This window comes from Portunus trituberculatus, chromosome 14 (genome assembly GCF_017591435.1).
Source record: "Portunus trituberculatus isolate SZX2019 chromosome 14, ASM1759143v1, whole genome shotgun sequence".
Lineage (NCBI taxonomy): Eukaryota > Metazoa > Arthropoda > Malacostraca > Decapoda > Portunidae > Portunus > Portunus trituberculatus.
Genome location: NC_059268.1, coordinates 5,563,910 through 5,581,648, shown reverse-complemented (window position 1 = coordinate 5,581,648; position 17,739 = coordinate 5,563,910). Strand labels below are relative to the sequence as shown.

General features: G+C 36.9%; 1 protein-coding gene across 1 annotated transcript; it reads right to left on the bottom strand.

Moving 5' to 3' along the window:
• Nucleotides 1-371: 371 nt before the first annotated feature.
• LOC123503536 (ABC transporter F family member 4-like) lies at nucleotides 372-17,517 on the bottom strand. The gene is made up of 10 exons (XM_045253380.1): nucleotides 17,407-17,517; nucleotides 15,364-15,486; nucleotides 14,475-14,667; nucleotides 11,989-12,054; nucleotides 10,814-11,053; nucleotides 10,093-10,146; nucleotides 9,819-9,980; nucleotides 7,965-8,018; nucleotides 1,685-1,927; nucleotides 372-1,076 (listed from the first exon to the last, which is right to left on the bottom strand). The coding sequence occupies exons 2-10, from the start codon at nucleotides 15,429-15,431 to the stop codon at nucleotides 675-677; spliced, it is 1,482 nt and encodes a 493-aa protein (XP_045109315.1). The 5' UTR covers nucleotides 15,432-15,486; nucleotides 17,407-17,517; the 3' UTR covers nucleotides 372-674.
• Nucleotides 17,518-17,739: the final 222 nt, after the last annotated feature.

Sequence of the window (17,739 nt, the reverse complement as noted above, 5' to 3'; positions counted from 1 at the left end):
GTCAAACTCAGTTTTTCACATTCGGAAATCTTACACTGCAAAGTGTTTAGACTTTATATGTAGTACAGCTTCAATGATCAAGTAAGTTGATATGTGAAGAGAAGAAAGAAAAAAGACAAAGCATGCCAGAAATAAGTCATCAGAGTGCAACATTTGGGACACATGCCAAAGATTGCCCACCTGAGAAAGTCATTACGAACATACAGCAAAAAATGTCACAAAATCTTATGTATTGTATGTATGTACATACAATTCTTCTTTATTTAAGATCCCATCAATATCTTATCAATGAAGCTTGAAAACATCAGACTACTTACTACAACCCTACATAATTGTCATAACTTTTTTCCAAGGTTTCTCAAACTTTCAAAATTTACAAATACTTTATTATCTCTTTGCACATGGCCAATGCACATACCCTTACTCCATATGGATCAGCACCCATGATCATTTACATGATGCAACTTACTTTCAAAAGCTCGAAAGCATCAAGTACATCTCAATAATTTTTTGGGGAAAAATAACTCCTTTTGTTCCTCTGCCATAGGAGAAGCTACAAAAAGGGTGAAAAGTCAATCTGATACAGTAAAGTATGATGGCATTCTTTACAGACAGGGATGTATGAGCAGAGAATGAGGGTCCCTACAATTAACAATTAGGAGCCATTACCTGGGTCAGCATTGTGGGTTCAACCTTGATACAAGGGATCTCTGCTTCAACTTATTCCTCTTTGCTAATGCCTGACAGTCTGAACAGAAGGAAATTTTATTACTGTCTAAGGATCCAAGACTTGCCATTTGAACAATCTCAGGATGAGGCTTTGTCCACCCAAGAGGTAAAGTTGGTTCCTGAGCAATGTCAGAGGCAGTCCATGACTTAGCAATTTGGTGACATCTTTTGAGCAAGAAGGAGTGACACAGTGAACAACGTCTCTGTGTGGCAGGTTCCTTCAGGACAGAGTACTCAGAGCACTTCTCCTTCAAGATCTCAACAACTTCCTGAAGATGTTCTAGCTGTTCTGTTTTCCTTTTTTCTTTCTGTCTTGCAATCTTAACTTTCCTTTGAAGTTCTTGTATCTGTGGGGATAAAACATTTAGTGTTTGAAAAGTTTATATTCCATATTCAGTTCATATCAGCATACTGTACAGTCAGCACCACTACAGCTTTATTTTGAGAAAAGGTACAAAAGTGATAGAATCCATAAAGTGCAGTTTGAAAAATAATGATAACTACTAAAATCTCTCAAAATCGTTTGACATGCATACAGGAATTCTATTCCCATGAAGTCTATCTTTTTATTTTTTTTTCTTTATTTATTTATTTTTATTTATTTATTTATTTTTTTTTTTTTTGAGTAGTAAATAGGACAAGAAGTTTTGTTAGATCATTGAAAGATGTTAAGAAGAGAGTGGGCAACAGGACATAACCCTGAGGAGCATCACTGTTAGTAGATTTAGGAAAACTGACTATACCACAGTAGCAATAGAATGGTCAGAAAGGAAACTTGAGATGAAGATGCAGAGAAAGATAGAAGCCATAGTTTTTGGTTAATAGGAGAACAAACTGAGGATGATTTTGGGCAGACATTACAAAGCAAGGTAAACTGTACATCAATATGATGCTAAGTATTCACAATATATATATAATCATGAGTCAAATAGAAAATATTATGGCCATCACTCACCTGCTTGTCCTTCTCATCCTGCAAACCACTGGGTCCCATAATCATGGAGGCTGTGTGGGAGAGGATAGACTCTTGGATAGAGGAGATTTGCTCTACTGTGGCTGATGCTCCCTCCTCTTTCGACTCATCATCCTCTTCCTCCTCATCCCTCACAAGGCTGCAAGCAGCTGTTGCATTCTTCCCTGCTTTGGTTGGCTCAATCATCACCACATATCGGATGAACTTGGCTTTGGACTTCTTTTTCTGAAGACACCATAAAAACAATAGTATTGCACCTCAAGCAAATACTGTTGGCTTCATCCATCCTAAAATTATATGACTGAAGCTTCCATCAAGTATAAGTGAACCAATATCAACAAATCTATAATTTTTTCACTGTAATCAAATTCTTTCACTCCTATAGCTAATCATTAGAAATAGAACTCAATGTTCATATATGGTGGGCTCCAAGTCCTATTTGTTTGTCAGTGTTCATATATGGTGGGCTCCAAGTCCTATTTGTTACAAGTCATTTTCAGTAACTGTCAAACAACTGATCACTCACACACTGTCAATCACCACATTTTCACAGTCAGTGCATTAGGGTACAGCCATAATACATTTGTTGAAAGCATAGAGTAGTGCTGAGCCAGTAGAGGGAAGAGGAAAAATTGATCAAGAAGTCAATCATTGTTTAGGTACTGGTCAAACCCATTCGGTGTAATCAATGTCAATTCTCATGAAAATTGCTTCTAAGACTGTGACTTACCTGGATTCATGACTTTAACAAGCAGCAAGAAATACTTTCAACAATGTTTAGTCAAGCTCACATGTATGACCTATAGCCATCTCTGCCAATATACAGAATAACCTAGTCCTTTCATACTATTCATGTCTGAGCTTGTGTAGCTGATCGCCTGGCATCCTGTAAGCCACTGAACAATTTCAACCAGCATGTAAGTTCATAAAGTGAGGAGGATACCAGGTAAGCTTGAATGGAACCCACTACCCTGCCCAGTATAGCCACTAGTATTAGATAACGTGTTTGTTCTTGCCTCTGTCCCACCAGGCATCCCCCTATCCTCTATCTTCCCAGCAAATTGCATGCAGTGTGGTCATATCCTTAGGAAGCTCCTAGGAGGTGGCTTGAGACTATGTAGCATTATTAAGAAATTTTACTAGTACTAGTGCTAGTAATCTATTGTTTTTATCTTTGATTTAAAACTCAAGGCAGTAGACACCTGCCGAAATGATAACTACTCCCAGTGAGGTTTAATAGCGCTGGTTCAGGGGGTGTTGTGAACTTATCATTAAAGCCAGCTGTGACCTCACTGAACATTTCTTTTGTGTCTCACAACACAAGGGGCCAGTCACAGCCTGCCCTCTTGAGACAACTCTTTTCCTTCACACAACACTACATGCACTAGCTACACATACATTCTTCACACAAAATAAAAAAAAAAATCAAATGATGACTCCTATTATCATCCTGGAGTCCCCTTTTGGCTATTATCTATTCAGCTCATTTAGGGACCGGCACTTCAGAAAGTCTTCTTTTCCAATCACTATTTTTGTTGCCCTTGGGTGTTTTTCCCTTTTACATAAAAAAAAAAAAAACTAGCAAAACAAAATAGTTCTGAAACAAAAATTAAACTAGTGAAGTCCTGTTCAAAAACTAAAAGAATGGTGAATGTATTTGAAACAGACTATATGCAAATATTGGGGAAGAAAACAAAACAAAACAGACACACACACACACACACACACACACACACACACACACACACACACTAACCAAGAATATGAAGACATGATAGATGACACAATAAGGAGTCTTACAAGAATCATTAAGGAAAGGAGAAAAGTGATATTGGTAGGAGATTTCAACTGTAAGGAGGTAGACGGGAAAATTATGAAAGTGGTATGAGGGAAGATGCCTGGGGAGATAGATTCCTGAACCTAATGATAGATAATTTGATGGTCCAAAGAGTAAAGGAAAACACAAGATTCAGAGGAAACGATGAACCGGCAAGATTAGACCTAGTTTTTACAAGGGATATACCAATTAACGATGATATAAGATACAAGTGCCCATTGGGAAAGAGTGACCATGTAATATTAGAGATGGATATAGAAGAAGGAAAGGAAGATAGAGATGAATCATACAAAGGAGACCGATTAAATTACAGAAAGGCTGATATTGAGAATCTCAAGAACTATTTTAAAACGTAAACTGGGAGGAGATGGAAAACTCATTAACGGTTCAAGAGAAATATAACTTATTTTTGGAAATATACAAAACTGGGGTCAGGGAATATGTTCCGAAATATAGACCTAAAGAAGAAGGAAAGAAAGATTGGTTTAATGCAAGATGTGCTAGGGCAAAGGAGAAACGAGATGGAGCATGGAAAAGGTGGAGAAGAAACAGAAATCCAGAAAATAAGGAAAACTTCAAAACAGCAAGAAATGAATATGCTAAGGTGAGAAAGGAAGAAGAAAAGAACTATGAAAAGGACATTGTCGAAAAATGTAAGGAACAACCAAAATTGTTCTACAGATTCATAAATGGAAAAATAAGACAAAAAGAAACAATAGAAAGGTTAAAAGGAGAAAACGGAATGGTGGAAGACCCAAAAGTATGGCAGAACTGTTAAATAGTAAATTTCATGAGGTCTTTACTAAGGAATCCAAATTTGAAAGACCACAGGGTAATAGAGAGACTGTCTATATGAAAGAGATTAAAGTAACCAAGCTTGAAATAAAAAGTTGATGACGGAATTGGATGAGGAAAAGGCAATGGGACCGGATGAAGTCTCAGGCAGAATACTGAAAGAATGTAGGGAAGAACTAGCAAGTCCAATATACAACATCATAAAATGCTCAATAGAAAATGGAACAGTGCCAGTGGAGTGGAAAAGAGCTGAGGTGGTTCCCATATATAAGAGCGAAGGAAGGAAGAACCTTTAAATTACAGACCGGTATCACTAACTAGTGTAATATGCAAGATGTGTGAAAAGTAATAAAGAAGCAATGGATCGAGTTTCTTGAAGACAACAAAATATTATCAAATAGCCAATTTGGTTTTAGAAAAGGTCGGTCATGTGTGACAAATTTATTGAGTTTCTACTCTAGAATAGTTGATAAAGTACAAGAGAGAGAGGATGGGTTGACTGTATTTATTTAGATCTAAAAAAGGCTTTTGATAAAGTGCCACATGAAAGATTACTATGGAAGTTAGAGGAGAAGGGTGGCTTAAAAGGAAGCACATTGAGATGGATGAAGAATTACTTAAGGGGGAGAGAAATAAGGACGATAGTTAAAGATATGAAGTCCAAGTGGAGAACAGTAGACAGCGGAGTGCCACAGGGGTCAGTATTGGCACCAATACTTTTTCTCGTATATATAAATGACATGCCAGAGGGAGTGAACAGCTACATAAATCTGTTTGCGGACGATGCGAAACTGTGCAGAGTCATTAAACAAAAGAGGATTGTGAAATACTACAGGAAGACTTAAACAAGATCTGGAAATGGAGCAAAAATGGGAGATGGAATTCAATGTGGACAAAAGCCATGTCATGGAAATGGGAAAAGTGAAAGACGACCAGTGGGAATCTATAAGATGGGAGATGGAGTAGAACTAGAAAAAGTAAAAAGGAAAAGGACTTGGGAGTGACAATGGAAGAAAATAATCAACCGGTAAGCCATATTGATAGAATTTTCAGAGAGACGTATAATTTGCTAAGGAATATTGGAGTAGCATTTCACTATATGGACAAGGAAATGATGAAGAAATTGATAAGTACTAAAATAAGACCTAGATTGGAATATGCAGGAGTTGTGTGGACTCCCATAAAAAGAAACACATAAGAAAATTAGAGAGACTACAAAAATGGCTACAAGAATGGTTCCAGAATTTAAAGGGATGGCATATGAGGAGAGACTAAAGGCAATGGATCTACCAACCTTGGAGCAGAGAAGAGAGAGAGGATCTGATACAAGTTTATAAATTGATTAACGGAATGGATGAAGTGGATAATGAGAAACTGATCCTGAGAGAAGAATATGACTTTAGAAGCACAAGATCGCATAGTAAGAAACTAAGGAAGGGACGATGTCTGAGAGATGTTAAAAATTTAGTTTCCGCAAAGATGTGTTGAGACTTGGAACAGTTTGAGTGAGGAAGTGGTATCAGCAAAGAGTGTACATAGTTTTAAAGAAAAATTGGATAAGTGTAGATATGGAGACGGGACCACACGAGCATAAAGCCCAGGCCCTGTAAAACTACAACTAGGTAAATACAACTAGGTAAATACACACACACACACACACACACACACACACACACACACACACACACACACACACACACACACACACACACACACACACACACACACACACACACACACACACACACACACACACACACACACACACACACACACATCCCAATTTATAAATCAGGTAACAAGAGAGACCCATTGAACTATAGACCAGTGTCACTTACAAGTGTGGTAGCTAAGATGTGTGAGAGGGTGGTGAAGAATAGATGGACAGACTTCTTGGAGAAAAATGACATACTTTGTGAGTGTCAATTTGGTTTTAGAAAAGGGCGTTCATGCACGACAAACCTGATATGTTACTATTCGAGGGTGATAGATGTAATACAGGAAAGAGATGGTTGGGCTGATGGAATATATCTGGATTTAAAAAAGGCCTTTGATAAGGTACCACACCGGAGACTGATCTGGAAACTTGAAATGGTAGGAGGAGTGCATGGCAGTTTACTAAAATGGATGGAAGACTTTTGGTAGGAAGAGAAATGAGAACAATAATTAAGGACAGACCATCAGAATGGGGCTTGGTGGAGAGTGGAGTTCCACAGGGATCAGTGTTGGCACCAGTAATGTTCGCGGTCTACATAAATGACATGGTGGATGGGGTGTCCAGTTATGTGAGCCTATTTGCAGACGATGCAAAATTGTTAAGAAAAGTGAGATGTGACAAAGATTGCGAACTACTCCAGGAAGACTTGGACAGAATATGGAAATGGAGCTGTACATGGCAAATGGAGTTCAACACGACAAAATGCAAGAAATTAGAGTTTGGCAAGAGTGAAAGAAGAATCAGGAGTATGTACAAGATAGGAAATGAAGACATAAAACCAGTCATGAAGAAAAGACCTTGGGGTGACAATTACCAATGACCTATCGCCAGAGAGACATATAAACAAAATAATTGGAGAAGTATTGAACTTATTGAGGAACATAAGAGTGGCGTTCAGATATTTAGATGAAGAAATGATGAAGAAAATAATTACTGCAATGATAAGACCGAGGCTTGAATATGCAACAATACAGTGGGCTCGAACTTAAAGAAACACATAAGGAAACTAGAGAAAGTACAGAGGGCTGCAACAAAAATGGTGCCTGACTTAAGAGATTTGACTTATGAAGACAGACTGAACAGAATGCAACTTCCGACCCTGGAAAACAGAAGAGAAAGGGGAGACCTGATAGCAATATACAGAGTGATGATTGGCATGGAAAAAATGGATAGGGAAGATCTGTGTATGTGGAATGAAAGAATGTCGAGAGGGCATGGGAAAAACTAAAATGGCCACTTATAGGAGAGATGTGAAAAATATAGCTTCCCTCATAGAAGGGTGGAAGCATGGAATAGTTTAGACGTGGAAGTGGTCAACGCAAGGAATATTCATGATTTTAAGAAAAAGCTGGACATTAGTAGATATGGAGACGGGACAGTACGAGCATAGCTCTTTTCCGTATGTTACAATTAGGTAAACACACACACACATATATATATATATATATATATATATATATATATATATATATATATATATATATATATATATATATATATATATATATATATATATATATATATATATATATATATATATATATATATATATATATATATATATATATATATATATGTGTGTGTGTGTGTGTGTGTATATATATATATATATATATATATATATATATATATATATATATATATATATATATATATATATATATATATATATATATGTGTGTGTGTGTGTGTGTGTGTATATATATATATATATATATATATATATATATATATATATATATATATATATATATATATATATATATATATATATATATATATATATATATATATATATATATATATATATATATATATATATATATATATATATATATATATATATATATATATATATAATCAATTCATTAACCCATCTTTTGATGATACAATCGTAAATATTCAGTACTTACCAATCTACGATTTTTCTGTTGTAACACTTTGATCTGCTTTTTAATCTCCTCTGCCTGAAATAAAAAAGCAAAACAGTACTTATAATATTATTCATTGACTTCTACATTTATTGTTATTTCAAAGTTAACATGAATTTGAGACCATTCTTGCAAACCAATGTATAGAATACTTTTAATTTACTAAATATAAGAAATAATGAATACCAGCTGCACAAACATTTTAACATTACTGACACCAATATTGGCTCCAGAGGTTACCACATCACCTGAGGTAATCAAATTCAAAAGTGTCTCACAACAAAATACAGAGCCTGAAGCCTTAACACTTCAAGCTAAAACTTTTTTCTTTGGTGCTTTTTGCTGCTGGACATCCACAGTGATGAGGATTTACTTTTGCTATCAGGATTATTGAAGAAAATTGAAGCTCATAGAATAGACAGAAATGTATTTCACTGAATTAAAGTTTGGATTAATTATGGAGAAAAAAGGTTACAGATAAATAGAAATAATTCATCAAAATGGGTAAAAAAATCAGTAATACCTCCATGACAGTGTTCTTCAAACTTATTTAGCCATGACACAGTTTCATCTTACACACTACTTCCTTCACGGCCCAGTACTTGTGTTCTACTGTACCTTTATACTCTTGATATGATAAGTGATACACACACACACACACACACACACACACACACACACACACACACACACACACACACACACACACAAATTTACTTTATTACTTATATATTTGCTGATGATATGACAACCCACTGATTTATAACTTCCAACCCAGTTTTGGGTTCCAAGCTCTACTTTGAAGAACCCTGCCTAAAGAGTTCCTTAAACAGCTCCTTTGTTTTTTTTATAATCTACACTAACAATTTCATGAGAATGCTAAATATATAAACCAATAAATAAAACTAGCAGATGATGCTTTAAAGCTTTGTGTGAGCCATCTGGTCTTTGGTAGTCTCCTTATTTTCTGATGTTCTGACATGACAAAACAGTGGTACCTCAGTATACATCCTCAATTCATTCCAGATCCTAGGACTTATAACAAACAGGATTTACATCAATCAAATTTTTCCATGAAAAAAAATCCTATTGTTATTGGCATATTATACAGTACATTGATGTGGTTATATATAATTAGATAAATACAGTTCAATACTAAACTACATAAAGTATTTCATGGCACATAAGACACTTGGGCATTTAAGACACCCCCATTTTGGGAGGGTAGCATATTCAGGAAAAAAAAAAAATCTACATATCTAAATAGAATTTAGGTAGTAGTCTAATCATAGAGACAAAGAACACAGCACAGACCAAGATGTCAACAACACAGTTGGCACATCACTAAACGGGTTGTTTTCATTTTAAACATTTTCTCATAATATCATGATATGTTGAAAAACATGGTGTAAATCTTTGAGTGTACAGATGACAGAAATTTCAAAATCAAATTTACATGAGGATTTACATTTGCATATAATATCCGGGGTGATTTTTTTTGGTAATTTTTAGGAAAAAAGGTGCATTTTATAGACCATAAAATACAGTCAATAAAAAAGCAACTAGATGAAATAAATTAAAAAACTTGGCAATACTATTTGTGGGCAGTCATGACTCTCAAGAGAAGTAAACAAAGGCAGTACAGTGCTGTGACTCATTTTGAGCCATACAAGTTCTAGCACACAAGTCTTATTCCAAATAAAGGTCATATACCAAGTAATTCTTGTTGAGTCTCAACACAACATATATAAAGTTGGACCTATTTCAAAGTGGACATATACCAAGGTACCACTGTATTTGTATTTTTCACAGTTACTCTTTAATCTTTAAACTTACCTCTTTGAGCTTTTCCCTGAGCTGTTCATCCCTTCTGAGGAGATCTTTAGTATTAACATTGCTCAGTGCTGGTGAGCCTGCCTGCAGTGAAACCTTGATTAGCTCTGCCTCTTTCTGTAGCGCTGCACGGCGAAACTGTGTCCAATCTGGAGGCTCCTGTTTCTGTAAAGAAAAGAAGATTAAAAGATATCTAGATAATTTTTTTTTTTTTACATATATAAATTAAACAGCTTTTCTATTAATACTGGCAGCTATATGCACTGCTAACACTCACCATAATTTTCTTGGGAGTGTTAAGGTAGTCCAGTTTCATTTTAAGGAATTCAACCTGTAGACCAAAAAGGATCAATCAGTGGTGGAGTCTTACTGAAGATCATTTATATTTAAACTGTTGTCTAAAACACAAGCCAAGAGTATTCAATATGACAGCCTAAAGTATGGCTTTCTATGATTGATAGTATAAGTGTGAACCATGAAGTTGTCTGCTTTAAAATATACAGAACTTTTACAATACTAATAGTACTTCATTCTTTACAAGAAATAACCAACTTGTACACTGACATACATACAGTGCACTACCAACAATCCTTTTCTTTTCAGTTTTTTGTTTTCAGAAAATTTATGATAAATGAACTCATTGAGGTTTACATTTTGTGTGTTAGCATGGAAACACATCTTGTGATTTTTAATATTTTTTGTCAAAAAAAAATTCAGTAGACAAGACCTCACATGAAATTTGTTTGAATTTGATATTTATGTCAGAGATTATCATTCTGAGACTCTAGGTTCAATTTTCTTGGCTATTAAAATGTGATGTTTGACTCTCCTCTGCTTCTGGGCCATCATATACAACATTTAGCTATGTACTGAAACACTGGCATTTCAAATAGTTACTTAATATGAACGAAATCCAATCTCAAAGTAACTCATTCTTTTGTTGTACTTGATTACTGAGCATGTGATCTAAAATGCCTTATAAGATTCAAAATGCAAACCTTTTGTTCACTTTTCCTGAGCAGTGCTTCCATCTCATTTTGAGTACGGCAATAGAAATGATCAGGGTATGTTGAGGGAGCTGACTCAATGTGGGAATCAGCAGCTGCATCAAGGAATGGTGGATCATCTGGCTCAAGTGACTCCACTTCCTCATCCTCTGATGGGTCCCTCTTCATTGCCGCCACCACTGCAGCCATGCGACCACTCAACTGCCTACCAGACCGCGTGGTGATGCCAAGCTAAGAAACAAATAACAAGGGTTACATGAACGGGGATTCCTCAAATTAAGAACTTAATAAAAAGTTAATCTCTCTCTCTCTCTCTCTCTCTCTCTCTCTCTCTCAAGAAATGCATTAATAATGGTAATACAAGATAACTTTGTTAAAAACAAATTAAACAATGCATAATATCTCATATGACTAACATATGCGTATATCTCATAAGCTTACTCATATCAGACAAAAATACCTCCACTAATTCACGCATTGATTCTTGGTTTAACATTTTCATTCACCATAAGGATATAAAAAAAAAAGAACCTCAAAACTTTTGAAAATTATCAGTGCTCACAATATATATGAATCAATCAACTCACAATAATCACCTGTTTTAACAAACCGTCCCTTAACAAATGTATGTGTAATGAACTGTTTCTATTCAACAAAGTATGAATATGTAATTATGCAACATACAAAAATTCTATAACAAATCCAAAGCTGAGCTGACAACTTTTAAGATAACTTTTTTATTCTACATATTTCATCTACCTTTAAACATGAAAGATCTACATATATGTCATAATTCATGGTGAAAGACATGAAAAGTCACCATGAAAGCTTAAAGTTTAAAGAATTAAGAAGTTTAGAGTTGTGAAGATGTCAGTGAGGTGATAAACCATACTTTAATTGGTCATTAGCCTCCCTCAGTAACTCACTATTCCTATATTGCAATAATTCATAATCAAATAAGTTAGTATGGCAAACTGCTTATCTCATGACTTTACACTCTGCCTTTAATTCAAGTAACAAGTGATGAATAATTGTTTACAATATATTGATGTTACCCAGATCTTGGAGCCAATCAATTAGTCAGAGAAAGTCATCAATGTGTCTACAAGAGATCATGAATCCTGAGTTGCTTAAAAGTAAGTTCTTCATGACAGTCCCATAAATACCTTGTTAGTTGGTTTCTGCTTTGGTTTCTGCTCATCCTCAGGTTCCTGCTTGATATGTATCAGGTTCTGGAAGAGACCACCAACATTTCATAAAAATATGTCATTTCTTTCAATAGCAAACTATACAAATATAATAACATTCTCAATAAAGAGCAAATTCATTTCCAGAATAAAAAGGCATGTGTCAGAACCAATAACATAATAATTGAATTCACGACATTATCATTTTCTTTCTAGCAATAACTAAATACTGATTAAAGTAAATATGACTGCAAACAATTATATATATATATATATATATATATATATATATATATATATATATATATATATATATATATATATATATATATATATATATACACACACACACACACACACACACACACACACACACACACACACATTTGGGTGTGTCTCCTTTCACGTGTAGCCCCTGTTCACCTGGCAGTGAGTAGGTACGGGATGTAAATCGAGGAGTTATGACCTTGTTGTCCCGGTGTGTGGTGTGTGCCTGGTCTCAGGCCTATCCGAAGATCGGAAATAATGAGCTCTGAGCTCATTCCGTAGGGTAACGTCTGGCTGTCTCGTCAGAGACTGCAGCAGATCAAACAAACAGTGAAACACACACACAGCAGTCCCCTCTCCCCAGCTATCTGTGGGCCCTCACTCCCTCCGGTGGTCCGCAGCACCAAGCTTCTAGGTGTCTTGGTGGATGATCAATTATCATGGAAGGAGCATGTTTCCACCATCATCAGGTCAGCCTCATACAAGATCTATATGCTGCGCCGACTCAGGTCCCTGGGTGCACCGGCAGATGAGCTGAGGGGAGTATACCTCACCTTTATACTCCCTAAGCTCATATACGCCTCCCCAGCGTGGTCCTCCTCCCTGAACCTCACACAACGACAACAGCTGGAGAGGGTTCAGAAGAGGGCGTGCAGGGCCTGCCTACAGGTCCTACGAGGACGCCCTGACCTGCCTGAGTCTGCCGAGGCTGGCCACAAGACACCAAGAAGCCTTGGAAAAATTTGGGGAAGGGCTGCTGCATCATCCATGTCTCCGCCACCTGCTACCCCCAGACGTGCCTCTCCCTGCCCGCGCTACCCGACACCAGAATCGCGTGGCGCCCTTAAGAGCACCACGCACTGACCGGTACCACCTTAGCGCGGTGCCCACTATGGTGCGAGCCATAAATAAATAAATAAATTAAATCAATAAGCTAATTCTTGGTTAAGTTAGATTTATAGTTAGGTTAAGGATTTCATTGTTTTAATGTCCTCCCCCTGTACATTTTCAGTGTAAACTTTTTGTGGCACTGCCAAATTAATAAACCGTATATTATTATTATTATTATTATTATTACCGCGTAGTGTAGTGGTTAGCATGCTCGACTTACAATCGAGAGGGCCGGGTTCGAGTCCCGGTAAGCGGCGAGCAAATGAGCAAGCCTCTTAATGTGTGGCCCCTGTTCACCTAGCAGTAAGTAGGTACGGGATGTAACTCGAGGGGTTATGGCCTCGCTTTCCCGGTGTGTGGAGTGTGCTGTGGTCTCAGTCCTACCCGAAGATTGGTCTATGAGCTCTGAGCTCACTCTGTAATGGGGAAGACTGGCTGGGTGACCAGCAGGCAACTGAGGTGAATTACACACACACACACACACACCGGCCCGGTAGCTCAGTGGTTAGAGCGCTGGCTTCACAAGCCAGAGGGCCTGGGTTCGATTCCCCGGCCGGGTGGAGATATTTGGGTGTGTCTCCTTTCACGTGTAGCCCCTGTTCACCTAGCAGTGAGTAGGTACGGGATGTAAATCGAGGAGTTGTGACCTTGTTGTCCCGGTGTGTGGTGTGTGCCTGGTCTCAGACCTATCCCAAGATCAGAAATAATGAGCTCTGAGCTCGTTCCGTAGGGTAACGTCTGGCTGTCTCGTCAGAGACTGCAGCAGATCAAACAGTGAATACACACACACACACACACACACACACACACACACACACACACACACACACACACACACACACACACACACACACACACACACACACACACATGTAAATGCAAGCAATTATCAGTGATATAAATAATGAACTACATCACTAAATCAATTTTTCTAGAATCATAAACATGTACTTCAATTTTGTAGAAGTAAAAAAATAAACTAATAAATTAATTAATTCAGTACAGTGTATCAAGATGTATCACAACAGGCAGTTTTAGAATGACACATTCCAGAGAATTGCGGTAGTGTTGACTCAACACCACATTAAAACAGCTGGCGATCGCTGGCAAATCAGCCCATAGTGAACATCCCAATTGTCAAATGAGAGAGAGAGAGAGAGAGAGAGAGAGAGAGAGAGAGAGAGAGAGAGAGAGAGAGAGAGAGAGAGAGAGAGAGAGAGAGAGAGAGAGAGAGAGAGAGAGAGAGAGAGAGAGAGAGAGAGAGAGAGAGAAATACAAAACATTTTCACCCACCAACCACTAACAACCTTTTTAATTTTTGGTGCAAATTTTCCCTTGGTTGGTACAGCACCAATCCTAAGTCTGGTGGTCTGGCCAGTGCGGTCAAAGCATTCTTCATCAAAATGTTCTGAACAGAGCACTGCACGCTTCCCCGGGCTCCAGTTCTTTCGTCCTGTGGCAGGAACCCATTTTTGACGGGCTTCATTGTTCTTTGGGAAGCTGGAACGAATCATCAATATCATTGTTTATGCACACCATAGTTATGTTAATTTATTTATTCTATTTCAAATTATACTTTATTTATTTATTGTTATTATTCTTTTATGACCTCCCCATTGGTGCAGACACTGATCTTTATTGGTAATAAGTGTTTCTGCATATAAAAAGCAGAGTGCCTACTACTGATCAAACTAATTCCCTATGTTTACAAATATTCTCTGATAATTCACTAAAGGCTACATCCAGATCATATCTGCTGACTAGAACATTAGATGTTTCAGTAATGTTGGGAAGCTCTGCTCCTACAACAGGATTGAAGTTCTGCAACCAAAGAACATCCATGATGCTAAAAAATAAAAATTTAAAAAATAATAAAATAAATAAATATAGAAAATGAACAACACAACAAAGATAACCAATAAAAAGAGAAACACATATAGCAGAAATACTAACTAGCAAAAAATTGCCCATAAAATAAAATATATCTGCTCATCACTGCATCAGTTGTCATACAGCAAGAGGGTATTGTAGTTCAGTGCTCCCTACCACCTAAGTTCATACTTGGCAGTCCATACTGCTAGTGTTTCATGAAGACAGTCTAGAAACTTTTAAATAAAATCTTGTACATATACAATACACATAAATAAATTTATATCGATGCAAAAACTCAGTGCAGCCATCTTATATACAACTTACAGGTGAAATGTAACCTTGGCTCCACGACCACTCCTATTGGAACAGCCCCTTGCAGAACAGGAAGGCATTTTCTTCTAAATCTTGTTCCTGCTTGTTAGAATGTAATCCACAGCCTATGATGTCCTGAAATTACAAACAAACGACTAGATCATTTTGTCATTTTTTATAATAAGACTTTGAATGACTTTAATAAAAACAATACAACTTTCTGGAGCATTTTTTTTCCAAACTCAGTCTGAAAATTGGAGACAACAGAGACAACTAGGAGAAAATAAAATACTCTTCAAGTCTATGAATGATAGGGACAAAATAATAATGATATGTCTTAACTCTGGCACTGGTAAGCTTGGCACAGGAATGAGAGCAAATTCTGTTTATCCATGCATTTATTAATAATTATGTTTATGCCAAATTATATTACTCTACTTCATTTCAAAGTTCCCTTCTTAATGTAGTTCTACAGATGTAGCCATCCTACATAAAAAATGTACAAAGTTGCTTTTGTTTTGATTGTTTTTTCTACTATTGTTGTCAAACAATAGATCCTCAATTATCTCCTCCATTTTTCTTAGTAGGGTTGGTGCAATCTCTCTCTCTCTCACTCTCTCTCTGGCATAAGCAGCCAAGTGCTGTTCCTGGGATAGCAGCCATCTCCTTGACTTGGTCTTAATTACTGCTAGCATCCAAACCTAACTTAACTGAGCCTGTCTCTCTAAGGTAAGTCTAGTTGAGTAAGCATGGTGGTGGCATAATAAAGATCAAGGTCATGGCATCCATCACAACAAGAACAGCAGGGTCTCGTGACTTTTCTAATATCCATCATGGTAAAGCTTTCTAATTAAGCAGCATGGATAAAACCACAAGTCACGTACTATGCAGAAGGGTTGGTGACTTTGCCGTAAATGTGGTGAAATTGAGGAGCACGCATGTGGTATGGCTGTAATAGCACTCGAGTGCAGTAGATATTCAAGATTTTCTAAGTCAAGGGAGCTGTGCACCACATCAAGAGCAAACATTGAAATAATTTTTTTTTCTTTTGTTTATAGCTGGGATTTGTGGATAGCAGGATATTTGGAATGCAGACATATTATAAATAATTACCTTCATGAATTTTTTTTTTTAATTGCTTCAAGTTTCCAAGCATTAATACATATTGCATGATATTCTGTAACCTTAATTTTACCTAACATGTAACTCTTGAACTTGGAAGAAGAGGCTGAAGTTATATCCATATTACCTGAAACCTGTAACTTCACCTGCTGGGGATGGAATACTTTTAAGCACATCAAACAATTGTCCATGATATGCTTACTCTGTTCTAGAAATGTGTTAATGTTTACTATTAGTCCACGCTATTAACACACAACACGACTTCATGTTGTGGTAGCATACTCAATGTAGTTTATGTTTATGAAGATCTTTTTTCGTGCACTCAGCTATCATTGACTGATATCAATGTTTTTTAAAATCAACAAATAGCACCAGAAATCGAGTTAGGTTAGGTAAGTTTGGCTTAGATTAAACCTTTTGTTTTGGTTTAGTTGATCGGGAATACCAAAGTAGACCAAATTTAGCATATTCTAAAAGTCTAAGGAGACATATGGCCATAATTGGCAAACGAAGGACCTCATGTAAATTTTTACCTAAAAATGAAACCAGGGGTAAACATGACTGGAGATGGGATGATTCGGATGATTCACCTCAAGTTTGGGAGTTGAAATAAACGTTGGTTCAAGTTTGTAATACAATTGGCCAGAGTTGGTCGCTCAGAATTGTCGTTGGTTGAGATGAAAGTTCAAGTTGGTCGAGATAACTGTCCAAGTTTGCATTTAAGAATAGTTCTACATGAAAGGTGGACTTTGTAATGACATTTGCTGGTCGGGGAGATACTTTAGCATCGGCCCGTGTATTTTACAATCATTGCTCAGTCTTAGCGACCTGACAAAATGAGGCTGTAATAAATCTACGACAGTGAGTGAATAAATTACAAAATGAATTATCAGAGAAAGTCTATGGAGAATGTGAATGGGAGAAAAAACTAACCTATTCATGCTCTAAGCCAGCCCTCCCGCTCACAACACAGCTCCAACCAACGTAAACAAACCTCCCGTAGCCCCTTCACCCACCAATCTTCCCTGTTCGCAACCTTCCTTTATAATCTAGCTAGATTTCTATTTATTGCATATCTATCTATATACCACAACTTATTTATTTTCCTATAATTTGAATATAATTGTTACATTCAGCACACATACACCGCGTATTGTAGTGCTTACTATAGTTAGCAGTTTACCAGTTTTAGCACACTCGGCCCTCGGGTCACAACCGAGGTCCGAGAAGACCTTGGTTCGAGTCCCGGGCGCTGCAAGGCAAAAC

Excerpts from the sequence above, each read along its gene's own strand:
- LOC123503536 (XM_045253380.1), bottom strand. The coding sequence starts at position 15,431 with ATGCCTTCCTGTTCTGCAAGGGGCTGTTCCAATAGGAGTGGTCGTGGA. Across the intron at positions 11,054-11,988 it reads AGCAGAAACCAACTAACAAG|CTTGGCATCACCACGCGGTC; the intron begins GTATTTATGGGA and ends TTTGTTTCTTAG. Across the intron at positions 8,019-9,818 it reads TCAGGGAAAAGCTCAAAGAG|GCAGAGGAGATTAAAAAGCA; the intron begins GTAAGTTTAAAG and ends TTTTTATTTCAG.